The following is a 22,195-nucleotide window of genomic DNA, read 5'->3' as shown; positions in this document are numbered from 1 at the left end:
GCATAACATTTCAGCATATATTCATCTCTGCAAATTTTCAAATGATATCCATCTTTGGTTTCGGATGAGTAAACACACAAATTTAGCATGTATTATTGAAAGCAAGTTGGACAACACTAGGAATATAACCTTATCAGTAATTTGCCCACAGTGGTTTTGAGTCCTGTATCAGCCATACCAGTTTGGCTAAGGAAAAGCAGTGGTTGTAAGCACTGACTTAGAGGTAACCAGTTAGGAGTCCTTCCAATTGGGCTATTAAACTGGTGTTACTGCTGTAATACTAAGTATTTAGCTGCATGGCAGTGACTTTATAACAGGGGCCTTCAAACTGTTTGAAGATCTCTGCTTTACAAGTTCCTGATTGTCATTTCAGGACGGGTTGGAACTCCCAAAGTATCCTGGGAGGAAAGTCTGATGAAACTTGTGAATTCATGACCTCCATGGCAACTATGGTCCTTTTCAAGTAATCTGAGTCTTACATACCTGGGAGGATATAGATCTCATTTTTATTTCATTCCAGATGAATTGTGATCTAGAAATGAAAGATACTAATTAAATAATTTTCTCATCAAACTGCACTTCCAAGCTGCCTTTGACTTCAATATAGATGGTGGACTTTTTCAAGTGGATCAAAAAATGTCCAGTAGTTTTCCTTGTAGTTGGTAAGATCTGTGTCAGAAACTGAACAAATTAATGATAGCATGACCAAATGAATGCAGTATTTAGACACAACTGATATGCAGCAATGGAAATTCAATGGGAAAAATAGATTTACAGTAAATGTTGTACTTTAAAATGGTATGTTTTAGTAATATTACTCCAGTATTGGTTCCTAAAGTGACAGCTAATTTTCTAAGAAAGTATTGGTTATATAACAATCAAGTTGGATCGTTATTCTATATTTAATGGTACTACTGTAAAGTCCAACAATTTTGGAAAATGATTTACAACCTAAGTTCTTAAAGTTGAACATCTTTTCTGTTAAACATCATGTTAAATACATATAATTCCCTCAATAAAATGATGGCAAATTATATTGTGGGATTATATTGTCTCAAATAACTTTGCATATGAATAATAAAATTTACACAGAATTTAAGTCAATATGAAAACCATTTTTGGAGTAAATTTCATTTATGGGTTTTTATCAAATCCAAAATTTCAATTTTTCTTAATATAGAATAGTGGACCAGATGACAAGCCTTTTCTGTTTTGGTCTTTAACCTGTTTGGTCCCTTCCTCATGGATTCCCAAAAGCTGCCAAAACAGCCTAATTCCCCTAATTTTTTTTTACTCTACTTGATTGTTGGAGGTGTTCATCTTGATGGAGGTATTATAGTTTTGTATTGTTTAATATTATTCTTCCAACTGGGGCAAGCTATAATAAACCATGAACAAATACATAATGTAATAAAAATAACTTACTCAGTACAATGTATTTTAGGTAATAGATCATTGCAACTTAATTCTGGAATACTGTTATAACTTTTGTGTGACATGCTTGCAAGATTATTTGAGCATAAGGTTACTAATTTGCTCTGACCGTAATTCCATTATTAGTAAGCTTTATGTGAAGTATCCTGAGTAATGGCCCCTGAAGCGCAATCTAAAATACATTCGATTTAATATTAAAACTTTTTCAAGCAGAATATGGAATTGTTTTTTCATTTTTATTTTTTGTATGAATAATGCAGCTGCTACACTCTGCAAATATTTATGTGGATGGTTTAAAAATAGTTTGCTATTTTCTATCCTTGAAATTTGCATATATTGGATTTTCTCCTGTTCTATAGTTTGAAATAGTCAAATTCTGTTCTGATAAGTTTATCTTGTCTCCTTTTAAGGTTTTGGTCTAGGAAAATACTTAATAATTTTCTCAAGACTGTTCATCAATCTAACTACAAAACACATCTAGCATGTGTTTTACTGGGATTGGTATAGGACTTCAAGGAATTTTTGCCATGAAAACAAAATTTCTGGGGGACAAAAACACAGCCTTAACCTAGGATTGGTCTTCTTGTTGCACTGTTTCTAGAGATCCCTTGTCTTAAATATTGTATTAATCATTCCATCATAAAAATTCTAAATCTAAAATATCTTGATTTTCCAGAAACACAAATTATTTTTCTAGGCTTGGCAACTATGCCAAAAAACACAGATGTTGACTACTGTTTGTTGGTTAATAAACAAAAAGACAAAATGGTTAACAAAAAAAAAGGCTTGGCTTACATATCACACTACCGTAATATGTTCGTTTTAATTCAATAAATTAGGTTTTATTTAAACAAACCATAGCTAATGTACAAAACTTCCTGTTAGTAAGGATTGTAATCACCTTGCACTGAAGATATATCTTGGGAGCTTAACATTAACCGATACAGTGGTATTGTCCTATTATAGTTGCATTTGAGCCAATATCAACAGGACTGTTAATATAACTGCTGTTCTTCATAGCTTACATACAAGAATTGCAGACTTTTCAGCCATGAAAATTGGCTAAAAATGGCACATGGAAATAAATCTATACTGTTCATAATGTAATTTCCAAGCCCTATTTCTTTACCTCTATGGTTATCATTTTTGTGATTGTATTGATCCTTTTATAGTTTTATATTTTTGTACGTTAGTGTATCATAAAAACTGTGCAGTTTAATTTGTTTACTAAGGTTTACTGATCAGACCAAAAGATCCCTCTAAGTCAGAATTTTGTTTGCAAGTAGATGCTTCTTGAAAGCCTCAAGTTTTAAAATGGATTTCATGCAGACACTTGACAAAAAACCATAGCAGTGTTTATCTCCCTACATGTTTAATCCTATTTTTAATTCTAAACTGAACGCCCATCGTTACATCATGTGACACCAAATTCCATGAACTACGATATATAGTGTTCTTTATGAGGGTAGATAGTTGCACCTGACTACTTCAACTTTTAATGCTGTTCTTCTATCCCCCTAAATGCTGTACATTTTATTAAACCAAATGTTATTAAAATGACAGTAAACCCTGCAATTAAAATAATATTAGGGAAACAAGATACACAACAATTTACTAAATGTGGTAATGTATTTTATTGCTAATAATTGAAGATACACTGCATAAAGTATAAGAATAAAAGAAGTCTTCTCTAACCTTGTCATCCCCTTCCAGAGGATGGATTTCAGTTCCCAGAATTCCCCAGCTGAGAATTTTGCAACTTGAGATTTACTTTTTTAACTTTAAAAATGCTATCTAAACTTAAATAGAAAATATATTTTGAGCATTTATAACATAAAGCGAAGACACAAAAATTGTGTTCTGCTGTTAAAGGGCACATTTATAACAGAAAGAATTAAATGAGGTACAATGCATATGTGATCTGCACCTTAGGTCTCCGAAGGAAATGAGCCTTAATTTGATCCACAATCATATCAAGTATCCACAATTTGATCTTGATATCTGAAAACAGAACTGTACAAACCATCTACATAACTTTTAAATAATTGTGTCATTATAGATTGTTACAATGAACAGTAAATTTAAAGTTTGCATCTATGAAACGAGATTAATATTTTGAAACATTTTACAAAAAAAAAACCCTGAAAGACACACTGGCACCCAATGTCTAATAATCGCAAAATTTGTATTTGCTAAGATTGCACATTCTGATTTGGAAAAGTAGCTGTACATCCAATAGTACCCCTGATTCCCTATAAAACCAGAAACAGAAGAAGTGGTAGATAGCTGCATTTAAACCAAAACGATTGATATATATGAACCGGTCTTAAAGCATTGTACTTTCATTTTCCTGGCTTCCTATGTAAGAAAAATGTCTGTTCTCGATCAAATGGGAAGGGGGAGGGAAGAGACAGACAGCGGGACAATACTTTCATTAAAAATGCCGTAATAAGGTACCTCTTATTTTCATATTCAAAAAGCTGCGGATAAATTTATTTTCGGTGAGCGAGGGGGATGTGTTACGATTCGGGAGGCGGGGGTGCCCGGGGCAATGCCTGTGGAGAAGCCACCCCAAAATGTTGGGGATTTTCCAGGCCTAAACAACTCCTCATTCCCCGGCGCCGAGTTGAGCAAGTCTGAGCCCGGAGCGGAATTTTACGGCCGAGCTGGAACGGAGGCGGCGGCAGGAGCGGCAGCTGCAGCGGGAGGGGCTGGCAGGGACCCACCGCCCTTCTACTTCATCCACCCGGCCCGGCCTGGTTTCTTCTCGGTCGCGCGCCCGGCCCGGCCCGGCCCGGGGCCGAAGAGCAGGCGGCTCAAGCAGCAGCGGCGCCGGCAACTCCTTCCGCATTTCCCTGGGTCTCTCTCGGGCAGTGACGTGACGTGCTGACGGCTGCCCGGCCCGGGGAGCTTGGCCGCTTCCACTCAGCTCCGAGCTCGGCCCCTCCCTCCCCTTCGCTCCCGCCCGCCCCGCCGCCGCCGCCGCCGCGACACTACCACCGAGATCGGCCCAGCTACGCGGAGCAAGGCCTCCCAGAGCCCACCGCCACCGCCCCGCCTGGTAAGCAGCACGGGACAGGCCCGAGCTAGGCCCTTACCCCTACGCGGAACCAGGCCTCGGCGCCTGCTTCGGTACAGGCCCCGAGAAGGCCGCAGCTAGGCCGCGCGGCGTTCCTTCTTGCAGGAACGGGCCGGAAACCTTGCAGGGGGGTCGGGCAGCTGTAGCTCAGCTTCCAGAGAGGGAAAGACGGTGGGCTGCTGTAGGTTGCACGTGGACTGCGGGCCAGGCATTCTTAGGGAACAGCGGGACCGGGCCTGAATCGGAGGGAGAGCTGCTAGGAGGAGGAGACAAGATGGCGGCGGCAAGGGAGGCTGAGGAAGAGTGCCGGACGCCATCTTGAATTAATCGCTTCTGGCCCCAGACAGTCCCCATTACAGGCGGGCAGGGCAGGGCGGAGACGGCGCCAGTGGGGGAAGCTTGCCCCTCCCCTCCCTCTCTTTCTTGTGCCCAGTTGTCCTGCTCGGCTGCTCCCGAGCCCTGCATACTTTAGTCCCGCCACATTCTTCCCCTTCACGTAACATCCAGCGAGTGCAGAGGCATTTTCTGCCTATTATTGCTTTGCCTCTTAGCCCTGAGTGTCAGACAATGACCGACGGAACACGAGTGATTATTCACATAGCCCCCCTCCCCATTATGTTGATACTGGAGGGGCTGCTTGTAGCGCCAGGTGTTCGGTTTTGTCCCGGTGGTTTTGTCTCCGCAAAAAATAATTTCCTAACTATGAATAGATGCCTGCCAGTGGCGAGAGATGCCGAGGACAATAAGTCTGGGTCAGTTGCATTAATTAAGAAAAGCTGATTGCTTGACAGGCAATAGTGGTGCCACAGCTTAAGCACCAGAATTAAATCCAAAATCCCACCAGAAATAAGCTTTCAAGTGCGCACACATATGCAGGGAGAAAGTAGTCAAGGAAAGCCTATGCTCTGATAAATTCATTAATAATTATGTGTCATAAATCCTGTGGCCTCTGTTCTTCATTTGATAATTTTATATTAGTAATCATCAAGCTTTACACACAGTGAGGGGGAAAAAATTATTTGATCCTCTGCTGATTTTGTACATTTGCCCACTGACAAAGAAATGATCAGTCTATAATTTTAATGATAGGTTTATTTTAACAGTGAGAAAATAACAAAAATTCCAGAAAAAACGCATTTCAAAAAAGTTATAAATTGATTTGCATTTTAATGAGTGAAATAAGTATTTGATCCCCTATCAATCAGCAAGAATTCTGGCTCCCAGGTGTCTTATATACAGGTAATGAGTTGAGATTGGGAGCATTCTCTTAAAGGGAGTGCTCCTAATCTCAGCTTGTTACCTGTATAAAAGACATCTGTCCACAGAATCAATCAAATCAGATTCCAAACTCCACCATGGCCAAGACCAAAGAGCTGTCCAAGGATGTCAGGGACAAGATTGTAAACCTACATAAGGCTGGAATGGGCTACAAGATCACCAAGCAGCTTAGTGAGAAGGTGACAACAGTTGGTGCGATTATTCGCAGATGAAAGAAACACAAAATAACTGTCAATCTCCCTTGGTCTGGGGCTTCATGCAAGATCTCACCTCTTGGAGTTTCAACGATCATGAGAATGGTGAGGAATCAGCCCAGAACTACACGGGAGGATCTTGTCAATGATCTCAAGGCAACTTGGACCGTAGTCACCAAGAAAACATTTGGCAACACACTGCCATGAAGGACTGAAATCCTTCAGCGCCTGCAAGATCCCCCTGCTCTAGAAAGCATATATACAGGCCCATCTGAAGTTTTCCAATGAACGTCTGAATGATTCAGAGAACTGGGTGAAAGTGTTGTGGTCAGCTGAGACCAAAATTAAGATCTTTGGCATCAACTCAACATATTTGGAGGAGGAATGCTGTCTATGACCCCAAGAACACCATCCCCACAGTCAAACATGGAGGTGGAAATATGCTTTGGAGGTGTTTTTCTGCTAAGGAGACAGGACAACTTCACCACATCAAAGGGACGATGGACGGGGCCATGTACCATCAAATCTTGGGTGAGAACCTCCTTCCCTCAGCCAGAGCATTGAAAATGGATCACGGATGGGTATTCCAGCATGCCAGTGACCCAAAACACATGACCAAGGCAACAAAGGAGTGGGTCAAGAAGAAGCACATTAAGGTCCTGGAGTGGCCTAGCCAAACGTCAGCCTTGAAACCTTAATGACTTGGAGAGGATCAGTAAAGAGGAATGGGACAAAATCCCTCCTGAGATGTGGGCAAACCTGGTGCTCAACTACAAGAAACGTCTGACCTCTGTGATTGCTAACAAGGATTTTGCTACCAAGTACTAAGTCATGTTTTGCAAAGGGGTCAAATACTTATTTTACTCATTAAAATGCAAATCAATTTATAACTTTTTGAAATGTGTTTTTCTGGATTTTTTTTATTCTGTCTCTGTTAAAATAAACCTACCATTAAAATTATAGACTGATCATTTCTTTGTCAGTGGGCAAATGTACAAAATCAGCAGAGGATCAAATAATTTTTTCCCCTCATGTAAATAGTAGGATGGCTAACAATTTATTATTTGAAGTATAGGGAGCTGAAAAGCAGCTTAGAGATTTTTTTCCTGTGGGTTGATATGTGAAGTAGATAAATTGGATTATTGGAGATAAAACCCTCAAAAGTGACCATTTTATTGTTTTGAAACAACACACTGCAGTCAGTAACAAGCATCTCAAAAACAAATAGGATAGGTAGACAATAGCTTGTGAGTAAAAAGGGTTGATGTGAAGAATACTAACTTGCGTAGAAAACTAAAGTATTTGTCCAGATTTCTACAGCAAAAATGTAGAATGTATTTATGGGAATACTTATTTCAACCGATGCATTCACAAAGACACGAGCAGGAAAACTTTTTATCCTTGTGAAATGAATGGAAGCAGGAATGTATGCCAGATACTATAGTAATACATTTTAGTATACAGTATTTAGGATTCGACAAAGTCAAGCAAATAAAAAGTTTTAATTATCCAGAAACTTTAGATATTAAAATGGATGAAATTAAGAAAATACAGTTAGTGCTTGCACTATTTGATACAAATTATACCAAAAGATTTTAGTCTAACAGAAAATGCCACAATGTTCATGTATGAGGAGAAGAGCATGAAGTTACAAAGAAGGCATTGATATTTTGCTCTGGTACAAGTGAATTCTCCCATTGCTTAAAGGAGGCAATGAAGGGACACCAACATATTAGCCATTCTTTTTGTGCTTCTTAGGAATGGGGCAAAAAATTCAAGTCTCAAGAATGTGACTATTTCTTTTTCCCAATGCAGCCCTGATTGCAATATATATATCATGTGCTAGTCTGGGATACTTATAAGTCTATGCAAAACATATTTGTTTTACTTTTATAGACGTTGTGACTGATGAGATTTAAAGGCCATGGATGAGGATGGGCTTGAACTACAGCCACATGTCCCACATGCGTTTTTTGATCCAACAGGTATGTAAGAAAATAATATGTAAGCTTCTTTTCCTAAACTCTATGACTATTGGGTATTTTAGTCATGAATCCAGATTACTTTATTACCCAAGTCTGGATTTAATTTATTTAATAGTTAATAATCTAATTTAGAACTATTTTAGAATAGTTAATCTATTTTGAGGCTAAATATACAATGAATATTACCGGTATATGTTTCAAATATTTACATATTGTTATGTACCAGTTTTTTAAATCCAGGCAAGATAACTTGCAGTGTGGGAAGGCAGTTTATGAAATATCTGTGAAACTGATTGAAAAATAGGTTATCAGTTATTAGCTTTTAAAATAGCTTTTACCTTCTATCACTAAATTATTTTGAGAAAATATCACTGGTTGCTAACAAGTAGGAAGCAAATTCTATAAAATACAGGTAGTTCTCAACTTATAACCTTTCATTTGGTGACCATTCGAAATTACAACAGCACTGATTTTTCACACTTAACAACCGTTACAGCATCCTCACGGTCACATGATCAAAATTCAAATACCTGGCAATTGTCTCATATTTATGACGGTTGCAGTGTCCCGGGGTCATCTTTTGCGACCTTCTGACAAAGTCAGTGGGGAAGCCTGATTCACTTTATAACCATATTACTAACTTAATAACTGTAGTGATTCACTTAACAACTGTGGCAAAATGCTCGTAAAATGGGGCAAAACTAACATAACTGTCTCTTAGCAATAGAAGTTTTGGCTCATGGTCATAAGTTGAGGACTACCTGAATATATGACTTTCATGATTTACATCTGATAAATGGATCAAGACAAGTAAAGCCCTTCAGATTAAATTTGTTTCTGATATGCCAAATAAGTTAAGAGATATCCCTGATATCATAATCAAAATTTGCTGATTTTCCCTCAAGTAAGATTTATGATTATATAGGACTGATTATAATTTATATATTTCAGGAGCTGATGAAACACATTTGAATGGAGATGAAATTGTTGTCGAAATACAGGAAACTGTATATGTATCAGATGTAGAAGATTCTGATATAGCTGTACATAATTTTGTCCCTGATGATCCAGATTCTGTAGTAATTCAAGATGTCATTGAGGACGTTGTTATAGAAGATGTTCAGTGTCCAGATATCATGGAAGATACAGATGTGTCTCAAACTGTCATTATTCCTGAACCAGTGCTGGACACTGATGTCACCGAAGAAGTGTCTTTGTCACACTGCAGTGTTCCAGAAGATGTTTTATCATCTGAAATTACAGCTTCAGCCATGGCAATACCTGAACATGTACTCACAAGTGAATCAATACATGTACCTGATATTGAACATATGGAACATGTTCATGACCATAATAATGTTGTAGAAGCAGAAATTGTCACAGATTCTCTTGGAGAAGATGTAGTTTCAGAAGTCTTAGTGGCAGACTGTGCTTCTGAAGCTGTAATTGATGCCAGTGGAATATCTGTGGAGCATAATGATGAAAAAAACAACTGTGAAGACTATCTGATGATTTCCTGTAAGTGTCTGGGTAAACTATTTTTAAGGACTATAGTTTAAACTACAGAATTTTTCATCTCTGCGACTCTCATTGATTTTGTTCTTGGATTTTTGCATTGCTAATATAATCTAATCAATATAATATGTAGGCAGTTTTAGATCCTGACATTTCATGTATCGGGAATGTAACAAACCCATTTTAACTCTATCACCATTCTACATAATAATTGAATTAGCTTCTGGTGGCCTGATATTAAAAATAATTTGTTTGGTAACAAGAACTATTTTGTTCTTAAAAATAATTAATTTAAAAGTTAAAATAATAAAATTAGTATCAGTATCCATGCCTGTGGCTCTAACATTTTTTTTAAAAAAGACTTTGCAGTGAACATTCCCGTTTCATTGTGACTGGGATATCTATATTAGTATCACTTTAGTGGGAAGATAACAGTATTCCGTATACCTCAGCACCTCACAATGACCACGGTACCTTCTTTGGATAACACTGGCTCCTTCAGCTAGGAAATGGAGATGAGCTCTGCCTCTTAGAGTCAGACACAACTGGATAGGGAAAACCTTTACCTTTTTTACTATTAAAATATCCATTTGTTGCTGCATCAATCACCTATCATTCTTTGATCATTGGGCTGCAAGCCTTGAAATAATGTGCAAAATCCATCACTTGACACCTATTATTACTAAAATCATAGAGTTCTTACTGAACATTTTTGAGACTGATAGACTACTACTTTCCACTTATTCATAGGATGTAGAATGCTCTTCTTCCCAAATTTGCAAGGTACCCGTTCTTACATTATTTAGTTCCTACTGGAAATCCAAAGCTTTCTATGAATCATCCTTATATGTAAATTTTGTTAGTTTTGTTTTATTTTCCATTCTTCCATTTTTTTTAATGAATAAAGGTTATATATTATTTTAATCTATTCTTGTATTTCAATAATTGTTGGTTTAAGATGCAGTTGTTTAAGAATCTATATATATATATTAAATAAATGTGTCTGTCTGTTTAAATGGTTGCCTGCAGAAATACAGGATGGAGAGTTAACTGGCAACAAAGGATTGAAAAAATATTGATTTTTGGTTTTTTTTATCAGAAGAGAATAGAGGAAGCATACAGTGATGAAGAGTAGATGCGTAGTGAACATGTTAGCAAAAGAAAATGAAGTGGGAGGATCAAATATGCAGGTAGTCCTCAAATTACAACCACAATTGAGTTCAAAATTTCTGTTGCTAAGTAAGACAGTTAAGTGAATTTTGCCTCATTTTATGACCTTTCTTGCCATAGTTGTGAAGTGAGTCACTGCAGTTGTTTCACACTTGTAACATGGTTGCTAAGTGGCTTCCGAGGTAGGTAAAATGAGGACCCAGATTGTTGGGGGCAATTAAGCTGACTTTGTAATAATGCCGCTTGGGGGTGTGTGTGAAAGCCCTAATAAGCAGGCATATACATAGAATGAAGGCTACTACTAAGCTTGTAAGCCGCCCTGAGTCTTCGGAGAATGGCGGGATATAAATGGAATTTTAAAAAAAATGACTCTGCTTCTTAGAAGGTTGCAAAAGGTGATCACATGACCCCATAAATACATGCCAGTTGCCAAGTGTCTGAAAATTGATCACATGCCCATGGTGATGTTGCAATGGTTGTTAAGTGTGAAAAATGGTTATGTCACTTTTTCAGTGTTGTTGTAACTTTGGCCACTAAATGAATGGTTGTAAGTCGAGGACTACCTATACCTGGAACAGGGGAAAAAAACTATTTCCTAACTACTTTATATAAATGTGTACACTCTTAATTGTGTCTAATGTTTCTAGGCAAATAAATACAGATCTTACAAAGACAGTTATTAGTATCCATGATTAACAGGCAACATGTTGCAGTCTATTTCTAAGCTCTTGATTTGCTGTTCCATGAGATTACAGTTTATTGATGAGATCAGTGTCTTTTGCAGGATAGCTTTGTTGCCTTTTTCTTAGTAGTACTATTGTTTGCCAGATGCAGAATTGCAATATTATCTAAAGTTGTTGAAAAATACAGTCTTAGACAAAAGAAGTATCCCTGCATCATTATCAAGGCTGTATTATACACTGAAAATCTAGGAGTAATCTTTCATAATGTGATAGCAGCAGAGCAACAGTAGATTTATGTGCGGACTTCTCTATATCCTCTGAATGATTGATTTGCCTTTTTTTTGTAATAAAATGTAGGCTGCTAGATTCTTAGTATGCATGAATGTGTTATAATCCTTATTTCATAAAAATATATTTTACTATTTTTCTTGCGGAAATGCTGTGAAACTAAAAAAACAGGGATGATATAGCAGGTCTGAATAAAGGTAATTGATTTTGTAGGATGAAGATGATGAATGCTTTGATAAATTTGAACAAAAGATTAATATATTTCAGAATTAAAATTAGAGTAGAATAGAATAGAAATAGAAAGAATAGAAATAGAATAGAATAGAATAGAATAGAATAGAATAGAATAGAATAGAATAGAATAGAATAGAATAGAATAGAATAGAATAGAGCTGGAAGGGATCTTGGAGGTCTTCTAGTCCAGCCCCCTGCTCAAGCAGGAGAACCTATACCAGCTCAAACAGGTGAATGTCCAGTCTCTTCTTAAAAATCTCCAGTGATGGAGCACCCACGATTTCTGAAGGCAAGCTGTTCCACTGGTTGATTGTCCTCACTGTCAGGAAGTTTCTTCTTAATTCCAGGTTGCTTTTCTCTTTGATCAGTTTCCAACCATTGTTTCTCGTCCTGCCCTCTGGTGCTTTGATGAACAACCTGGCCCCCTCTGCCTTGTGGCAGCCCCTCTGATACTGGAACACTGCTATCATGTCTTCCCTATTTCTTCTTTTCTTTAGACTAGCTATGGATCAATTTCATCTTGATCGAGATGTATAAAGTAGCACTTCATAGATTAGTGATAATTGCATGTTGTGCTTCAGTGAATTGTGGTAATGGAATAACTAACATTAAAATGAATGCAATTGGAGGGGGGTTTGAAAAATTATTAGGCAACATGAAAAGATGGTAGAAACAAGCTAAGCATGACCATTCATGCATACCTATTCAAAGGACTGATTGATTTTATAGTTCACGGTGAAACACTGAGAGGCTTAGTGAAGAATACAAAAATAATAAGTTTTGAATGAAGAGCAGACTATTAGGGTTAGAGTTGGGGTTAGCATGTGTAGCATGAGTATGAGCATGAAGAGAATGAGCATTAGTAGCATGAGTAGTGAGTCTTGGGAAGAAAAGGAACGAGAAAATAGAAGTACAAAGACTGCTTGTAAACATTAGAAAATGAATTTATTTCACAATAAAATGACTGGAAAGTGGACATCAGGAAATGTGGAAATGTCTTGGGAAAATGGAAAGAATTAAGTAAAGAGTTATACTAATGAGAAATACACAAAAGGATTGTGAAATTGTGAGGCAAAAGGCTATGGTTGAAAAAAAATACATATATTGTAATATAATTATTTCTGTGCAGAGAAAAACAGTTACAAAAATGAAATTATATGTTTAATATATAAACATATAAGAAATGCTTGTAAATCTATCAGAAGTATGTTATCCTGATAATATTATTGATTTTCTTCTAGTGGATGATGCTGTCAAAACAGATGGTGACAATTCTGTTGACCTTAAATCTGAGTCAGAAAGTGATCCATGTAAAATGGATGGCATTTGCCCAGAAGTCATCAAAGTCTACATTTTCAAAGCTGATCCTGGAGAAGATGACATAGGTGAGGATTTCTTAACAAAAGAAAAAAAAATATTTTGGTGCTTGTAGGTCTCAAGATGAAAACTGAATCTTTAAGAAATGTTCTGAGAATTTGTCAAAATGAACCCTTGAAACACTCTATGAATGGCATTCCCTAACAACTGTACTTTTTACTACTATTATGCATGTAGTGTGCCATATATAGAGCCAGTTTGGTGTACGGTAGTGGTTAAGGTTGTGGCCTAGGCTTCTGTTACGCATGAAAGCAGACTGAGTGACTTTGGACCAGTTAATCTCTCAGCCCAACTGACCTCACAGGGTTGTTGTGGTGAAAAGAAAAGGCAGGCATATTATGTATGCTTGTCCCCACGAGATATATGTATATTTAAAGATGGGATAAAAATCTAATACCAGTTAAACTTCAGTCAGTTATCTCACTTTGTAAAAATACAGACTATGCACTTAGTCTGTAATTCTATAAATTTACTAAATATAATGAAGCTTATATTTCAGTAGGATATTATCCCTCTTGTTTTACTCCGTTCTTTCCAAATGTCTAACGTCTAGTTGACAGAAGCTTCTCTCACACTTTTTAAAAATTTGTGTTACTGTATTTTTTTCCGGTTTCTTGAAGTTGAACCATAATGTAATAGAAGTATATTCTTGCAAATAATGTTGCTAATTCTTTTTAACATAGGAGGCACAGTAGACATTGTGGAAAGTGAATCTGAAAATGACCATGGTGAATCTTTAATTAATCAAAATAGCAGTGTTCGCATTCCAAGAGAAAAAATGGTCTATATGACAGTAAATGATTCTCAGCATGAAGATGAAGATTTAAGTAAGTATGTGAACTTCATTGGGGTTAAGGTTTTAAAAATTATACCAAACACACATTACATGGTTGTTTCTTCTATTAGATGTTGCTGAAATTGCTGATGAAGTCTATATGGAAGTGATAGTAGGAGAGGAAGATGCAGCAGTGACTCATGAACAGCAAATTGATGACAGTGAAATCAAAAGCTTTATGCCAATAGCTTGGGCAGCAGCTTATGGTAAGTCATTACTTTCAAAAATTAAAGATTACCTAGTAAGAATATTGGTTTCAGGTCTTCTTATTCAGAAAATTAAAGTAATCTTTCTGGAGTGGTGTCCAGTATTTTTGCTAGGATTTACATATAAGAATACATATATATTATTTGATTCTTGATTGAAAGGAAGTAAGATTTCTTTGAAACTGTAGAGGAATTAAGAAGAAAACTGTAATAAGCAACGAACTCTATTTCTATTATAGTTAGAATAGTAGTAAAAATAAAAAAGAACAATTTAGCATCTCTTTTAAATCTTTTTCTGCTAGATAGTTGTGCAAAAATAGATAATTAATTCAACCTTGGAGAGTTTTTTCAAATCTTGAGACTTGGCATTTGTTAAGTTTACTCAATATTTTGAATCAGATAAGTAACAACAAAGTTTACCGACCTCGCATAAAATTTAGATTTTTGTTGTGTTAATTATACTTATTTTCTTTTCGTCAGAACTTCCAGCCTGGGTCCATTTCTTTTACATGCATCCATCAATGTAGGACAGACATACTTTTATGCTCTCATCCATAAGGGTGGAGGGTTGCTAGTTGACTTACTCCCTACATATTAACATTGAAGTAGAAACAATACAATAATCAGCCATATGGGTACAATATTTATGTGCATCTTCCAGTGGCCTTGGAAAAACAGACTCTTGTAATTGGATTCTATGGTGTCTGTTTGCCAAGAGCATCTATCTTTTACAGTATTCTTTCTACCTGCATATTTGTTGTGGTGTGATTAAATTCATGCTGTGAATATGTATGTATAATACTTGAGGCTCTTTGCGTAGTCAAGTGAAAACAGTGAGCAAGATACAGATATATATTGGCAAAAGCTACACACGAATAATTCACTGAAGAGAAGAAAATATTGATTTTTTAAAAAAATCTGAATGTTGCTTATTGACTTTATTGACTACAAAGAAACGCAAATATATTTATTAACAGAGAGCTGATTATTCAGACCTTAGCTTTTAAAAATATAAAAATCATATTCAGAGATAGTACGTGGACTAGCCCTTAGAATGCTAAATTCTGTTGCACACTAGGAAATAACGATGCAGTCGAAAACCGAAATGGAACTGCAAGTGCCCTCTTGCACATAGATGAGACTTCTAGTCTTGGGAGGCTAACAAAACAAAAACCAAAGAAAAGGAGAAGGCTGGAATCCAGGCAATATCAAACAGGTAATAACTCCGCTTTTGTTCGCTTGAAAATAGAATTGAAATGGAAATGCGTTCTCTGTTAGCATTTTTAAAAGCACAGCCCTCTATACCCATTCCTGGTGGGAGTTTAGGGTAATATTGCTGCTTTATTGGGGTTGTGATATCATCACACATTTTTTTTTCAAATAACTGGTTTTTTTCAGGATGAAAATTATTATTGAATGCTTTAAAATAAGAAAAAATGGAAGAGAAATAAAACCAGGGGTTGGCTGAAACTCTGCGTGGAGGTTTCAGCCAATAAAAGATGCTGAATAATAGACATGAGGGATCATTTTTGAATATATGGATGCATGTTCTCTGGATACATCCAAATAATGTAAAAAAATTTGAACACAGAATACATTTTTCTAACAATTTTTTTTTAAAAAAATCCCTGTTTTAATCTTTTGCTTAGGGAAAGGTTTGGTTCAAAAATCTTAAAAGTTGTAGGTACATACAAAAAAACATAAAGCGAGTTATGCCAACTAATGCATTGCTTACAATTCTCAGGATATGATACACGCTTTGAAAAGAGGTTGACACAAGTGGACTTGTCAACAGAAATGTACAAGTTATGTCCTAACATACAACATGGAAAGAAAATGAAGCTACACTGGCATAGCAGTCAAGAACTTATTGAAGGAAGGCAGGAATTAAAGGAAATCATCCCAGGCATACTGCAAAGTCACATTGGTACACTATACAAGTGGGTTTTTGGTGGGACAGAAAAAATGGGAAGGTTTGCAATTCTACTGCACTCCTTTGGACAGAGAGCTCTGATGTCATTCCTGGGATCTGCTGGAGCCATTTTTCCAGCTTAGAAGTCACAGCTCTAAGTGCTCTTACTGGGACCATTTTAGCCATTACTCCTTCCCCCCCAAATACACATACATATAATGAGAGACAGTTTGATGTACTGATTAGGGCGGGGGTAGGCAACCTTGGCTCTTTTATGACTCGTGGACTTCAGCTCCCAGAATTCCTGAGTCATAAAAGAACCACGAGTCATAAAAGAGCCAAGGTTGCCTACCCCTGGATTAGGGCATCAGGTTAGAAATCAGGAATTTTAGTCCTGCCTTAGGCACAAAGCTGGCTGGGTGACCTTTGGCTAGTCACTTTTCCTCAGCCCTACAAAGGAAGCAGTAGCAAACAATTCCTGAAAAACCTTGTCAGGAAGACTGAAAATTAGACACCTTTGAATGGAAGAAATACCATATACTGTTGTACACACACGTGCACACAAACACACTACATAATTGCTTACCAACGTCCATTGTTAATTTATTTGGTTACATGGCTACATATGGTCACAACCTTTATGTTTTCAGGAAGTAATAGCATATATGGTAGTTACAAGTGATATTTGAAGCGATAAGTACATCTTACAGTGGGGCAAGTATGACTAAAAGTGTGGGTATGGCAAGAGAAGACCCTACGTGGAATGTATGGTAGCTGAGAAGGCTGACATTGAGAAATCCTATTAGTGTTAGACAAGAAGGAGTTGGACCAAAAGACAGCACTGAGGCATTGGTCATGGCAGCACAAGACCAGCCATTAAATAACCAGATCCATAGAAGCGGAGGTTTATCACTGGACACAATCTTGAGTTGCAGACTGCAGAGAGGCCGCAGGGACAGTCCAATATGTAGTAGCAAGGTGTAAGATGCTGGCAAGAACAACATACACTGAACAACTCAACCAAGTAGCTGGCATTGTATATAGGAAGAATGTGTGGACTAGATCCCTCCCAAGTCCAGATGGGAGATTCCACAGAAGGTTGTGGAGAATAAGAGGGCTAATATCCTGTGGAACTTCCAAATCCATGCTTATTGGCAGGCACTGGCCAATCATCCAGGCCTTTTAGTAATAGACAAGGTCCAGAAAACATCAGTTGTGATAGATGTAGTGGTGTCAAGTGACACAACATCAGGATGAGATATGAGAAGCTAGAGAAATCCCTGGGCCTGATGGAAGGCCTAGAGAGGATGTGGAAAGTAAAGGCCTATGTTGTCCCAGTGGTGGTAGGAGAGCGGTGACACCTAAGCTAGCAACAGACTCCAGGAACATTAGAGCTCTGGATCCAGTAGAGTGCAGTGCTAGGAACAGCTAAGATACTATGTAAAAGCCTCAACTTTCCAGGCTTGTGATAGATTAAAGAAATCATATAACAAAACCATATTTTTTAAATACAGATATACAAATACACCTAGGTAATTGCTTCTCAGTGTCCTCTGTTGACAGCATATTTATTTATTAGATTTGTATCCCACCTTTATTACGTTATAGTAAAGAAGGCAGTAGACATACATTATATTCTTTTTCTTCTTTTCCCCACAACAACCCTGTGAGGTGGGCTGTACTGAAAGAGTTTGACTTGCCCAAAGTAAGTCAAACTCTTTCAGTAATGTGATGTTTCAAGTAAGATAAATCCGATGGTGGAGCAAGAAAGACTAAAAAGTCCAAGTAGTCCTCAACTTACAACAGTTCATTTAGTGACCATTCAAAGTTACAGTGGCACTGAAAAAAGTGACATGACCATTTTTCACACTTACAACCTTTGCAGCATCCCCATAGTCACGGGATCACAATTCAGATGCTGGCAACTAATTCATATTTATGACAATTGCAGTGTCCTTGAGTCATGTGATCACCTTTTGCCATCTTCTGACAAGCAAACTCAACGGGGAAGCCAGATTCACTTAACAACCATGTTATTAATTTAGCAACTGCAGTGATTCACTTAACAACTGTGGCAAGAAAGGTCGTAAAATGGGGCAAAACTCACTTAACAAATGTCTCACTTAGCAACAGAAATTTTGGGCTCAATTGGGACCATAAGTCAAGGATTACCTATATAAATATGGAGAGTTCAGCAGCGACAGGAAACAGGCAGTTTACCAAATCTTCCAAACTCTGTTGGGATAGAAAACAATTATTTTAAATAAATTCTATGTCTTTTGTAGTTAGGAAAGATATTTAGAAGCAATTGCATCTCAAATAAATTTAATAAATAAGCAAACAGTCAGAATAGTCAGGTATTTCCCCATGTTATGGTCAGGAACATTTAGCAGTAAATGTTATATTATTTATGGACATGGACAGGGCAAAACCGTAGCAAACTATGGTGACATCATTTTACAAATGCTGCCACCAGGTACTTGCATCCTAACATCTGATGCCGTGTGTAATTTATAGCATATTATGGTATTGTCACAGTCATCCTTTGGTCCCTTCCACAAAAGTATGTGGACATAGATATTAAGGGGAAAAAACTGTAGTAATGAATACAATGAGATTATGTATATATTGATGTGTGCATGTTGCCAGCACAGGCTTGTTATAGGTGTGGTTAGTATAGAAGCCATGAGCACACTCTTTCTGGCATCTCTAGCAGTTGTGAAATGCGTTTGAGGCAGGGTTCAGTTCATGGAAGAGCAAGTTTGCTATTAAAATTCGGTCTTTGGCTAGCATAGTCACAGTGATTGAAATGTTTCATCAAAGGATATGTATGCATTTGTATTCATTCAAACTATAGTTAACATTACATTCTATGAATGTCTAGTAGACTGATTTCTTATTTAAATGTAACATATCTTGAACTTCTGTCTTGATGGATGTTTTGCATCAGTACACACAGGCACATGTGCATACCTGTATAGGTGTTCTTTTGGAGAATCTTATCTTCAAACGTGCCACATACGAGTCATTTCTTGAAAATATGTCTGTTCTCACAAGAGAATGCAGATGTTGCAATTGCTGACATGTCAAGATATTCCTTTCCACAGGGTGATTTTGTCTAATTAAGTGATATGTTGGCACTTGACATTGCTTCCAATTATTGAAATTCTGTAAGTCTTTCATATTTCTGTTGGAAGATTTTTAATTTTGCAGGGAGAAAGCTGACATACTATTGTAATTACTTCTTGACAATTAATTGATCTGAACTTAATTTGCAATTCCAGCAGTGTTCAGGATGTTGGTATCCTATGTATTTCAATGTGAAACTCAAGCATGTGTTTAATTTTGCTACTAAAGCTAATAGGAACTTAAAATGTATAATTTCTGTGCGATTATGCTCATGCTTGCCAGGTATTTAGTAGATGCCATTTTTATTTTTATTTTTTTCTTTTATTATGCAGCCATAATTATTGGGCCTGATGGCCATCCTTTGACCGTCTACCCTTGTATGATTTGTGGAAAGAAATTTAAATCCAGAGGCTTCTTGAAAAGACACATGAAAAATCACCCAGAGCACCTTCTTGCTAAGAAAAAATATCGATGCACTGATTGCGATTACACTACAAATAAAAAGTTGAGTCTGCATAATCATCTCGAGAGCCACAAGCTTACTACCAAGACTGAGAAACTAATTGAATGTGATGAATGTGGGAAAAGTTTTTCTCACGCAGGAGCTTTGTTTACACACAAGATGGTGCACAGGGACAAAGCAGCAAACAAAATGCACAAGTGCAAATTCTGTGAGTATGAAACAGCAGAACAGGGATTACTGAATCGTCACCTTCTAGCTGTACACAGCAAAAACTTTCCTCATATTTGTGTGGAGTGTGGAAAAGGATTTCGGCATCCATCAGAGCTCAAGAAACACATGCGAATCCATACTGGTGAAAAGCCCTATCAATGCCAATATTGTGAGTATAGGTCTGCTGACTCTTCCAACCTGAAAACTCATGTAAAGACTAGGCATAGTAAAGAAATGCCATTCAAGTGTGACATTTGTTTTCAAATATTTTCTGATACCAAAGAGCTGCAACAGCACATTCTTATGCATCAAGAAAGCAAAACACACCAGTGTCTGCACTGTGATCACAAAAGCTCAAACTCAAGTGATTTAAAAAGACATATAATTTCCGTTCACACAAAGGACTATCCCCACAAGTGTGACATGTGTGATAAAGGCTTTCATAGGCCTTCAGAACTGAAAAAACATGTTGCAGTGCACAAAGGGAAAAAGCTGCACCAGTGCAGACATTGTGACTTTAAGATTGCAGATCCATTTATTTTGAGTCGTCATATTCTCTCAGTTCACACAAAAGACCTTCCGTTCAGGTGCAAGAGGTGTAAGAAAGGGTTCAAGCTGCAAATGGAACTCAAAAAACACATGAAAACACACAGTGGTAGAAAAGTGTATCAGTGTGAGTACTGTGAATATAGCACTACAGATGCCTCAGGTTTCAAGCGGCATGTTATTTCCATTCATACAAAAGACTATCCTCACCGTTGTGAATTCTGTAAAAAAGGCTTTCGGAGGCCTTCAGAGAAGAATCAACACATTCTGCGACATCATAAAGACATTGGGTTACCGTGAGAATTCATAGATAGGGATTTGGGAAGGGTGTAAAAGATTTGCTTTTTAGGCAGTCATTGTATTTTAAAGCAGATCTTACAAATGAAATACTGTGCATTTGATTTAGTGCTGTATACATAGGAATATTGCTTCTAGTTGACTTTTATACATTTTGTTCATTAGTGTGTTCTGACTTACCTTCCGTTTGTTTAATAAATGAGGAAAGTTGGCAACAATAAAGTTGCATTTAATAAAGTAAACTTTGTCTGATACTGCATCTCTCAATTACATTAATTCTCCAAAATGTTTGCCTGCCGTGCCAATTCAATTAAATTTCTAATTGCTCAAAGATGACATATAGAGAGGGCTGTTCAAAAATCAGAGCAGAATTAATGTCAAAATATTGCATTGTACGATAGGATCCACTTGGTTGTGTCCCATTGGTATTTAAGGAACTTACGACAAGCTATTCATTGGAGTGGTTATTTAACTGTTTTCAATACTGAGGTTATTTCTTTATAGTATTGAATACTTCCATAATAAGTAAGAAATACATTGGTTTCTGGGAGCATTTATTTTCAATAGGTGTGAATTTTAAAGAAAAACCTGAGGCACTTGTTCATTAAGTATTCATTATCTGCTTCTCTGCCTTTTTGTTCTGTATTGCAAATGTAATTGTATTTTTGAAACATATTGTTTCAGTTGTTAACAACAGATACTCAATTGACTGTTGCTAAGTTTACTCCAAATTAAATGCAGTTTTATTACAAGACTCGTAACTGTATGGAATTTTTGGTTTGGTCTCATTTTTATCTACCTGGTCTTTGGACAGCTTTCAAAAATAATCCATCTGGAAAGAGAACAGGTGGAGGAATAAATAATAGAAGCAGGTCATTTAAAAAAACATTTTCTTCCAGTTTTAAAATTTTTATTCTTTTAGGGACACAGAATTTTCCTTACCAAAATAATTTCAGTAGGAAGGAATTAGACATTCACGCCTATATCTATTAAGCAGTTAACTTTTTAATTATCCCATTATTTCTGTCCATTTATATATTTATGGATATATGTTGAATGACCACCGTGCTTTAAAATTATTGCTAAGATAAAGCTGCTTCAGTCTGTTTCATGGTAAATGTTTCATTAGTTTATAATGTTCAAAAGCATGCTGGAAACTTGATGAATAAAACATTTCACATTTCAAGTGAAATAAAAGCTAGTTTTTAAAAATGTGATATTCTGACTATGTTCTGTTAGATTGCTTTTTGTCATCTGTCCACCCTAACTGGTTCCTTGAATTCACTGATCAAATGTATTGAAAGTGAACAAAAGTTTAAAATAAGCAGTTTTGCATCATGCTTTCCCATCTCTCATCCCT

The 22,195-nt window shown here is 36.9% G+C and overlaps 1 protein-coding gene across 4 annotated transcripts; it reads left to right on the top strand.

Annotated features, from left to right (window-relative positions):
- The first annotated feature begins 3,059 nt into the window (after positions 1 to 3,059).
- Positions 3,060 to 21,587, top strand: ZFX (zinc finger protein X-linked). Of its 4 annotated transcripts, none has more exons than XM_083361647.1 (9): positions 3,060 to 4,495; positions 7,882 to 7,970; positions 8,922 to 9,488; positions 13,102 to 13,245; positions 13,921 to 14,064; positions 14,144 to 14,278; positions 15,357 to 15,494; positions 16,023 to 16,205; positions 19,652 to 21,587. In XM_083361647.1, the coding sequence occupies exons 2-9, from the start codon at positions 7,910 to 7,912 to the stop codon at positions 20,836 to 20,838; spliced, it is 2,559 nt and encodes an 852-aa protein (XP_083217773.1). In that variant the 5' UTR covers positions 3,060 to 4,495; positions 7,882 to 7,909; the 3' UTR covers positions 20,839 to 21,587. The 4 variants fall into 4 exon arrangements, with proteins under 4 accessions (XP_083217773.1, XP_083217776.1, XP_083217774.1 ...); XM_083361650.1 differs by having other exon boundaries at positions 16,023 to 16,218; positions 19,652 to 19,800; XM_083361648.1 differs by lacking the exon at positions 16,023 to 16,205.
- The last annotated feature ends 608 nt before the right edge of the window (positions 21,588 to 22,195 follow it).

Source organism: Vipera ursinii (genome assembly GCF_947247035.1).
Source record: "Vipera ursinii genome assembly, chromosome: 4".
Taxonomy (NCBI): Eukaryota; Metazoa; Chordata; class Lepidosauria; order Squamata; family Viperidae; genus Vipera; species Vipera ursinii.
This window is presented reverse-complemented; position numbering and strand designations above follow the sequence as displayed.

Bases quoted from the DNA above. Each gene is read 5' to 3' on its own strand.
- ZFX (XM_083361647.1), top strand. From the start codon at position 7,910: ATGGATGAGGATGGGCTTGAACTACAGCCACATGTCCCACATGCGTTT. The intron at 14,279-15,356 runs GTAAGTCATTAC...GTTGCACACTAG, and splicing joins AGCTTGGGCAGCAGCTTATG to GAAATAACGATGCAGTCGAA. The intron at 15,495-16,022 runs GTAATAACTCCG...TACAATTCTCAG, and splicing joins ATCCAGGCAATATCAAACAG to GATATGATACACGCTTTGAA.